The 9,663-nt window shown below is 56.9% G+C and overlaps 1 protein-coding gene across 1 annotated transcript in view; it reads right to left on the bottom strand.

Annotated features, from left to right (window-relative positions):
- Window positions 1-9,663, bottom strand: part of LOC104499478 (N-terminal EF-hand calcium-binding protein 3-like) — a gene marked incomplete at both ends in the record, with an annotated part of 14,612 nt that overhangs the window by 4,261 nt on the left and 688 nt on the right. The window contains 3 exons of the mRNA XM_010142987.1: window positions 2,348-2,445; window positions 2,765-2,790; window positions 9,139-9,247. Coding sequence (XP_010141289.1) covers window positions 2,348-2,445; window positions 2,765-2,790; window positions 9,139-9,247 — 233 coding nt within the window. The remainder of the gene's footprint in view (window positions 1-2,347; window positions 2,446-2,764; window positions 2,791-9,138; window positions 9,248-9,663) is intronic.

The raw sequence follows: 9,663 nt of genomic DNA, 5'->3' as shown, positions 1-9,663 counted from the left end.
GAGCACCTGTCTTGGGGAGGTGTTTACGGGCTGGTCTGCAGTGTCTGCACAGCGGAGAACGGCAAGATTTCAGCACGCAGGTCCCCTGTGAGAAACACCACAAAGCTTCTCCACAGTTCACTTCTTACTGATGCTATCACACTGCCAACACCACAAGATCACCTTGCCAGCGACTGAGACACGCCGTGGATCCACACCAGGTTCCCTGGCACGCGCAGAGGTGGGATCCCTCGATACCAAAAGGGCTTTTGGCAGCACTGCCTCAAACCACAGCTCCCACACACAGAGCCGCGGCGTGTTCCCCCCGAGCTCTGCCTTCCCTATCTCACTCTCTCTGCTCCCTGGAGCTCATCGCCCTGGCACGGTCGGAGCAAGACGACCACATCTCCGCCTGTTTCCTGCTTCTAAAGTGGGCTGGAACTGACGTGAGCCTATTTAAGCTGTGGGGAAGTACCTGGAGGATGCAGGGCTGATGGGCTTGTCCAGCCGGGTGGTCTCTCTGTCGAACTGGTGCTCCCAGTGCTCAGCCATGATGGCATGAAATCCAGGGACAGGTGGGTAATATGGGAAATCTCGGTTCTCTATTCCCACCCGACTCAGAGAGGTGTGAGCTTGGGCTAAAACCCAACCTAATAAATCCCATAATAACCCAAGATCGAATCCCATTCTGGAATTACAAGCGTGGGGATAGGTTCAGGTCACAGCAGGTAAGAAGCATTTATCACCTCAGCCAGCCTTCAGCACCAGCAGATTTCCCACCGCCCTAGAGGAGCCCTGACCACAGGGCTGGAGCGTTGCCCTCTCCCACCTTCTCCACAGCTCAGAGCCCGGCGGACCAGGAAAGTGTGGGGAGATGCTCCCTGGGGGGGGGCTCAGTATCTGCCTCGGGGCACCCAGGAGCTCAGGGCTGGGGTCAGAGCACGCGATCAGCACAGCCCAGGTGGGAGCAGCGCGGTGAACATCAGGCTGCCCTGGCCCCGGGTGGATCCAAACGGAGGTGGAAAAGAGAGTCCACAAAAATCTGTCTCAGGAAAACCTGCTTCTCTGTGGCCCCAAAAAGTATTAAGTGAATGAAAGCATCATGCTGGTACTGCAGAGCAGACAGGAACTGCTGTCCTCCCAGGAAATAATGAACCAACAAATCCACTACCCAAAAAAACCAAACAAACAGAAGAGAACCGAAATGAAGCACCATTCTCTGAACACGATTTGTTCTCGCCCTCTGCACTTGCATTAACTTGCATAAATGTATTTCCAAGCGATTCCCTCGCCTGGCAGGAAATTTCTGACCGTACACAGGGACGCTGCTGAGGGTGGATCATGCCGGAGGAAAACTCCAAGAGGGGGCAAGATCGTGACTGACACTTCAGAGACCCAAACCCCACTTCGATGACTCTGACGGTGCCTGAACCCCTTCGCTTCTCTGTCCCATCAGCAGGTCAGAGGACAGTGTGCAGCTGGACAACACCCTCTGTCCGCTCCCCACCACGTCGACGGGAAAGAAAGGGCCAGCCCTGCCCACGGCTGCAGAACAGCCCCAAGCACGCGGCTAAACGGGTTCAGAGGCAAAGGGGGCTGCTGCTCCCCGAGGAGGGTCCCTCCCTTCCAGCGCTGGCCACTGCTGTGTCCCAGCTGTATTTTTGAGCACTGCAGACCTCTGCTCTCCGCTGCAGAGGCAGCGGGGCTCAGCATCAGCAGCCTCCATCAGCACGAGCTGCAGGGAGGAGAGGGAGAGCATTCACCGCAGGGACGAACTCGGCACCAGGCTGGGAGTCACTGCATCTCCCCGTTCCCCACCCTCTCCCCAGCTGCCCGCTGTCTCCCGGAGCAGCCCTCCTGCCGCAGTGGCTCCTGCCCCCTCTCCCACAGCCAATTTTTGTCACTGTGAGCACAAGCTGCTGGGGTCAGGCTTAACCCTGGAGTCCCCTCTTCACACCACGCTCCTTTACGGAACAGACCCCACTTTGGCTCAAAGACATGACGACGTTCAGGTTATCAGCGACGCTCCCAGCAACTCTGTCCCCAGGCGGCACCTTAAAAATGGTCTGCCAGGAGCTGTGGAAACAACTGCTGGCAGAGCCCTACAAGGAAGAAGACGACTCCAGAGCACTGAAGCTCTACCCTTCTCCTCCTCCAGCCCGGCTCCCCCTCCTCCAGGCACGCTGCAGGCTGCAGCACTCACTGCACACGGGGCGAGCCAAAGGACACACAGGCAGCCCCGCTGATCTGGGAGGTGCCAGATTTGCTGCCTCCGACACCTCAGCTGAATGCTAAGCAAGCAGCTGAGAGCACCACAGCTTGCTTCACACCCGCCTGCCCCAGCACCCTCCCGCGGTCCCACCCTTACCAGCTTGGTTTTGTCCATGGCTGCCAGGACCGCAGAGTTGAGGGCTTCCAGGGCAGAAAGCACATTCCTGTATTCTCCGAGATACGCCGAGAAATAATCTGAGGCAGGAGAGAGGACCATGGTGAGCTTCCCAAGCACCTCCATCGCCGTGTGCCCCGCACCAGTGCTTCCCTCGCCCAGCCCAGCAGTGCAGGGAGGCATTCGCGTCCCTCTCCAGTTTCCCAGCCAGACTGAAATGAGGAGCCCTCTCCTATCCCAAGGGACAGAAGGTCCCATCCCCTTGGGAAAAGCGCGGATGTTCTCTGTGCTGGGACTCAGGCACAGGGACTGTCGAGGCAACTTGTCTGCCCAGGTCAGAGGTGCACAAAGCCCCACCTGAGAGGACACCCTCCGAGGCAGCAAGGTCACCCTACTCACCGCACAACTTCTCTGTGTCCACATTACTGCAAGAAACAGAAAAAGAAGCTCTTGTTAGATGGTGGGGCTGCTTTGGGAGAAACACTTGTGCTGGACACGGTCTCGAGGGCTTGCCTTGAGCCCCCAGTGGATCTGCTGCACCTCCCGCATACTAGAAAACTAAAAAGCTGCACAAGTTTATAGGCAGCACGTCAGGGCTGCAGAGAATCCCCTCTGCTTCGGGGGCTGAGGGAGCAAGCAAAGCTGCTCCACCACATCTCCGGGAGCTGGAGTGTGCTGGGAAAGTGTCTGTGAGAGCAGGAGAGGGCCGGGGCAGAGGTCAGGGGAGGCAGGCAGCGCCCCGCAGCCCTGAGTTGGCCAGCTGGGTCAGCAGCCTCATTTCTGAGCCCTGGAAGCTGCTGCTTCAAGCCAACCTCTTCCCCCAAAGTACAAAGCATTCAGCCAAGGCTCCCTCCTCGTGTCGCAGCCCAGGTCCATCCTCACGGCTGCCCCACGGCACCAGGCCCCCTCCTCTCCTACCCGCCCCTACTGCTCCTCCTCCTCTCCCAGCCCGCAGAGCCTGGGCGATGAGGGGCTGCCTTCAGGCACCCAGGGCAGGGGGCTGGATGGCTTCATGGCCCACGAGCGGGGTTGTTCCTGCTGTGAAGGCCATTAAAGCAGGGATCTGGGTCCAAAATCCTGGAGCCAGGGGCCAGCTCCCTGCCCTGGAGAACCACTGCTGCAGGCTTGGGCAGGCCACTCCTCTTGCCAGTAAAGTCACTGCTGGAGTGGAGAGGGAGGAGGATGTGTCCAGAAACAGTCACATGTTTTCATGGCTTCACATGAAGCTGTTGCATCCGCTCAGGTGGCCAAAGCCACGGAGAGCTGCTCGTGAAGCCCGGCATCACCTGCAGGGAAATGCCCCAGGACATCACTTATTCAAATCGGCCTCCACTCAAGAAATTCCGCTGTCTCAAAATCCCCTAAATGATGCCAACCATTTTTGATCCTGATTGGGAAAGTGGAAGAGAGCAGGAATAAGAGTTCTTTCAGTGTTTAAGTGCTGTCACACATGGAGGAACCAGCGATACCTGGAGTTTACTGAGCTCCAAGTGCCCTGTGGTACCCCTGCCCAGGGGCAGTCAAACCACGGCCGCATCACCCCGTCCCCCCTCTGACACTGCTCACAGGGCAAAGGGGCAAAAACACCCCGAGGTAAAATTAGAAGAGAGTGTGCAAAGCATCCAAAGCTCCGGGCCAGGAATAGGTGTCATAATTTCAGCAAAATCTTCCTACAGCTTTTCCCTCCAAAAAATTCAAAGGCTGGTTTCTTGTTTCTCTTTCTGCTGTGCTTCCACTTTGTCTTCTTTAGTAACAGGCAGTGCTTCAAGCCATGGAAATATTTTGGTGTGAGCCGTCCTGGCAGACCCCTCTGTGAGGCTAATTGCCTCAGGCGCCTTCGCAGGCGATGGAGACGGGCAGTTTGAGGGGGTGATCTGGCTCATCTATTTTAAACACCTACGGCAGGAGCTGCTTAAGGCAGGGCGCTGGCGCGCTGTCCTGGCACTGCAGACAGTTTGTAAAGCGGATAAAAAAGCAGCATTTCCCTCGAGACGCAATAGGGATAATCAGCAAAAGCACAGCCCCTTCTTCTGCCGACTCCACGCTGCCAGACTGTGCTGGCCCCGTCTCTGAGCAGCTCCACACACCAACCACAGCGCTGCTCGACAGAGTGACGGGGGTTTGAAGCGCAAATTTAAATTGGAAAAATGTCTGGCTGCTTCTTAAGTTTTCCACTGCTTTCTGGAAGCTACCCGGAGCCTGCAGAGCTGCCACAGGAGACCTGGCCCCGCAGCAGCATCTGCTCGTCAGACCGCGCTCCAGAGTAACAACTGCAGCCACTGGTTCCCTTCACAAAAGGTAACAAAACACACGGTGAAACACCCCTTGCAGATGTTACTCAGGCATCTGCATCTGTCCCCAGTGAGAACCCGGGGCTGGGACTGGTTTCACCAGCTCGACCCCTGCCCAGTTCCCCAGCTCGGCTCTAGCAAGCAGGTCTCTGTGTGACAGAGCTGTGATCGACACCAACCCCATGGCTTCCACGGAGAGGCCAGAGATTATCAGTGACTTTTCCCATCTTGGCTGTTTGCTGCTTAAAAACGAACGTTAACTAATCAGTCGCTGAACAGTTAAACACTGAGCCGATGGCCAGGATCCTGTGGCAAGAAGGAGCCCTCTGAGAGTGGTCCGGTGGGAGATCTGCTCCCTTCCCAGCACAGCCCGCTGCGGCAGCAACCCCGCACTACCCGCACTCGCCATCCTGCGCAGCCCCCAGGGCACAATCGGGGCAGGACAGAGCCCAGCAAGCAAATCACACGACAGACGGTGCCATTTCCAGGCTGCCAGAAGGTCCTTCGCACCAGAACCCAGGAGCTCGTGTAAAGAACCTGCCCGGCAAATCCCGACCCAGTTTGCAGGGCAGCAACGGGGCAGCGAGCTTTGCTCTGCTCCCCTCTCTGCCATCCCCTCTCCCACTCCAAGAGAAGAGCCACCCTCTGCCTCCAAGCACTCAGCCTGAGACTCTCCACACTCCCACATCGCTGTATTTTGACTGTGCTCAAACCACTGATTAACCATAATTAAGCTTGAACTGATGATGAAGGATCTTGTCATCATTATGCTGTTGGGATTCTGTCAGAATGAGCCTGGAATTTATGCAAGAAAACAGCAATCAGCTTCAGCACAGCAGATGGGAATTTTTTTTATTTTTATCATTTGTCATGGTGGGAACCTCTGCTGTCTCCACAGATCTGGTTCCCAAACCTTTCCAGCGTGACCCGGAGTGTTTCAGTCACCCTCCATCATTCAGAGACCAGCAGACTCAGGTCTCTGACTAAAGAGAGGGGAGGAAAGTTCACACAAGTCTTTTCTCCCACACAACCAGAGGTTTGAGGTCATTTCTGCCGGGTTTTTAAAACCCGCCAGGTCAGCACTCCCACCTGCAGGTCAGAGGCACAGCCCCCGGGCACCCTGTAACTGATCCCTGGCACCACTACCTGACCGCTCTGAGGCAAAGGAGGATTTGCCAGACCTTACTTTTCTAAATTTTCCCAGCAGATGCAGTACAGAAAGACCCACAAGGTCCACACCACACTCCCCTGGGCAGGTTTCACAGTCCCCTGCAAAAAGCACTGGACACGCAACCTGTGCAACAAGGCTCAGCCCAAAGCCATTTGTAACTGACTGTCCCCAAGAGACCCTGTGGCCATCCTGCCCGGCCGGGCTGCTGCGAGAGCAAGCCACACTCTGCGTCTCCCAAGACGCTTCTGTGGCACTAGAGCTTTCTCATCCCTTCACTGGCATTTGTCTCTTTTCACCCACACGTTTCAGTGGATGAAAATGCTCTTTTCCAGGAAGATGAAGCCTCCTGTTCCGTGCCAGTGCCAGAGCTGGGGCGCAGCTTTCAGACAGGCTAAACAAAAGGCTGGACCTGGACCGAGCTGTCGCCCCACACTGCAGTGAGGAGTTGAATTCGGATTCAATGTCATTTAAGTGTCAAAGAATTAGAGCAAGGAGATGTTTAAAACGTAAAATGAAACAATTCTCAGAAAAAAAGCCTCACTTGGAAATGTCCAGTCTGAAGCGAACCCAACAGAGGTACCCAGAGAGCACCTGGGTATACTGGTCTGTTACTGCCTCCTTGGGTCAGGCTGGCACGCACAAAAAACCCCGAGTTCAGCCTCACCCAATGAGCACAGCACCCTTGAGACAAAGCCACCCTCTGGATTGAATCCTGGTGAAACTTTCCCATCATCACAAAAGCTACAGGACACGAAAGCCGCGCACCAGAGATGTTTGCGGAGCTCTAGTTGCTTTCCAGCTTTGTAAAACTTTGAATATTACCTCAGGCAGCAAATTTCAGCCAGCTTCAAAAATATTGAGATCCTGCAAGTGCAAGGCAAGCGGCAGCCCAGAGGAGAGGGGCTGTCCAGCCCCGCGTCGAGGGGACAGCAGAGGACCGGCACAGCCCTTACAGGACACCGGAGGTTGTACAAAGGAGCAAACCCCCCGGCACACCCCAAAAGCAAACGCCAGGAAGCCCAGCTCTCCACACGGAGCCCTCTGCGAGGCCCAGCACGCTGCACGCTGCTTGAGCTCCGTTCCCTGCCACTGTGCAGCAGGGACAGAGGCGGCTGTGCCTCCCTGGGGACAGGCCTGTCTCTCCCGGTCCCTGGTCGCAGCAGGCTGGCAGCTCTGGGTCAGGATCGGAGCGCTCTGGCAGACGCAGCGCTGCCCCACGCTGTTTGCAGGGGCAGGATGTCTCTTCCTGGACAATAAGCTGAGCGCCAGGCTCCCTCTCGGAGAGGGGCCACCTCTGCCTCCTCCGTGAGCTGGGGATGAAGCCGAGGAAACGATGTACAGTTCCCTGCTGCCACCTCCCACGCCCTGTCCCGCTGCCACCTGCTCCTGCCGAAGGTTCCCCATGCACTGACCCTGCGCTCGTGCCCATGGGCCACGTCCCAGCCAGGGACAGAATCAAGAACCGCCCCTGCAGCAGCCTCAGGGCTGGACTTTCCCCTCTGCTCATGCAGAAATGAGGGCACCATCGCAGGGCTGGTGGGACGGTGTCTCCTACGTTGGCTTGAAGTCACCGAATGCAGGAATTTGGAAACCGGCTCTGTCCTCAGGGTCCCTTCTGCCCTCCATGGCAGAAGGCGATCAAAGACCCGATGGTTGGGGCTTGCTAAGAGGTGTCACCAGCTCAATGCAGAACTGCCACGTTGTCATAGCTACCACACTGTCATTACGGGCAGGGAGCCGTGGCGAGCACCGCTGCGGCCAGGTCTCAGCACACAGCTCTCCGAGACAGCCCGCTCACACGGGGCCCAGCAGCCAGTCCTGCCCTGGGCAGACAGGAGAAGCCTGACCTGAAAGCGATGCTAAACCGGGAGATCTTCACCGTTCAGTTAAGGGCACCCCGGAGACAGCCCGCTCACGCGGGCCCCACCAGCCAGTCCTGCCCTGGGCAGACAGGAGAAGCCTGACCTGAAAGCGATGCTAAACCGGGAGATCTTCACCGTTCAGTTAAGGGCACAGTTAAAACTCTGCTTTGCCACAACTCTGCTGCGTTGGCCAGTGGTATTGTACGGGGGTGACTCCAAAATGGAGCGAGAGGAAAGGGAAGGGCTCGCTGCTATCCCCTGGGACCACAGCCCCAGGAGACAGAGAAGAAGACACCTCCTGCTGCCCACCTCCACCAAGCCCCGCTGGCAGGGCAGGCAGCAAAGGGCAGCCAGGCTTAAAAGGAAGGGGCTGCAGCAGGGGCTGCTCACACCAGGCCACTTCTCTGCCATCACTAAAGTGGGAGCATCAGCTAAACTCACCGCCCGGACCCTCGGCAGGGCTCAAACATCCCCACTCCCCCAGGCCTGGGGACCCACCGCCAGAGACTGCCGGGTATCCGCTGTCAGTGCCCGGTGCCATTCAGCAGCTGTTGGCATCTCGGCGCAGCACAGGCCCCCCCGTGCCGCAGCCCTGGCTCCCTGCAAAGCCCCGGGACCAGCTGAGGCTGCTCCCATGTCTCGAGAGCTGCTCAGACACCGCCCTGGCCAAGGGTGTCAAGGTGCAGGAGATGCGTCCTGGGGTACCAGGGAAGAGGCACAAGCCAGAGGCGAGCCTGCCACCTGAGACGGGAGGGAACTGCAGCCACCTTCGTCCCCAGCAGCAGCCCCAGACACATCACTGATCAACAACCAGTTTCTCCCAGTGCTAAAACACACCTGTTCACAGCAGCTGGCGGGACAGAGGGACCCCAGCAAGTCCTCACTGGTAGCTGAGAGACTGGGATGAGAAAGCCAGGCGAGCCCAACAGACTCCTCTAGACAGCACCGGGCAAGAGGAGGTCAGGGCTAAGTGCAATCACTTCTGCTGTTCTTCGGGGGTTTCTTTTTTTGAAAGTAGTTGGCCTAAATTCCCAGGAACGCTCTCAAGGCCCGGTTCTGGTGGAAAGCTGCTCTTACGTAAGGCAAAAGCGTTCCCTGTGTCAGCAGCGGCAAAGTCTGCGCCTCGTGCTCGCTCCACCGCACGCTCCCCCTGCAGACACACAGCCTGCTCCAGGGAGCTCCGTGCTTCTGGGATACACTTTTCAAACTAACGTATTTTCAAATGGACGCTGCTTTTAGGGAACTACAGTAAACCTGACACCAACTGTTCTCAAAATGTCTGGCTTCTCCCACCAACAACGCTTGTTGCTGCTGTTCAATGGGTTTTAACATCTGCGTGTTACAAGGGGAAGGTTTCTCTCACCCTGACTATTTATCGCACCCGCCTCCATCTACAGTGAAACCGTTTTATATTCTCCTCCGTCTCCTCTGTGCCACCACGCTACTTACTCTGAATGATGCCTGTCAATGCCACTGAACAACTCCCACAGCTCCTCCGAGCTCAGGATCCCATCAGCAAAATAGTTCTTGAACTCCTCAAATGACAGCTTCCCATCATCTGCATTTAAATAAAAGGGGAGAATAATTATATATCTGCGGAAAGCAGCACCCAGGCCCCAGCGATCCTCCCAGCAGCCTCTCCACCAGCAGCGTGGGACGGCTGGGCATGTTGTGCATAACAATTAGAACAGATCTCGCGCTGAAAGCCTGTCCCACCAGTCCCCATCAAAAACCCGGGAGCGCTGGCAAAGAGGGCCACAGCTGCTGGCATTTCGGGGGGGAATTTCAGCCCCTTCCAAGAGACTCCACCGCAACATTTCCAGAACGCATGCGGAGCCTCTACTGAGATGACTGTCCAACTACAGGCTCCACACTACAGCCAGCATCAGGTTTTTACGGCTGGAAAATCTTTCCACTGACGCGAAATGTTTTTTCCTTCCCCGCTGTGGAGGGCTGCGGCTCCTGGGCTGCATT

This window comes from Buceros rhinoceros, unplaced genomic scaffold (assembly GCF_000710305.1).
Source record: "Buceros rhinoceros silvestris isolate BGI_N320 unplaced genomic scaffold, ASM71030v1 scaffold30889, whole genome shotgun sequence".
NCBI classification, from domain to species: domain Eukaryota; kingdom Metazoa; phylum Chordata; class Aves; order Bucerotiformes; family Bucerotidae; genus Buceros; species Buceros rhinoceros.
Note: the sequence above shows the minus strand (reverse complement) of the source record. Positions and strands in the feature narration are given on the sequence as shown.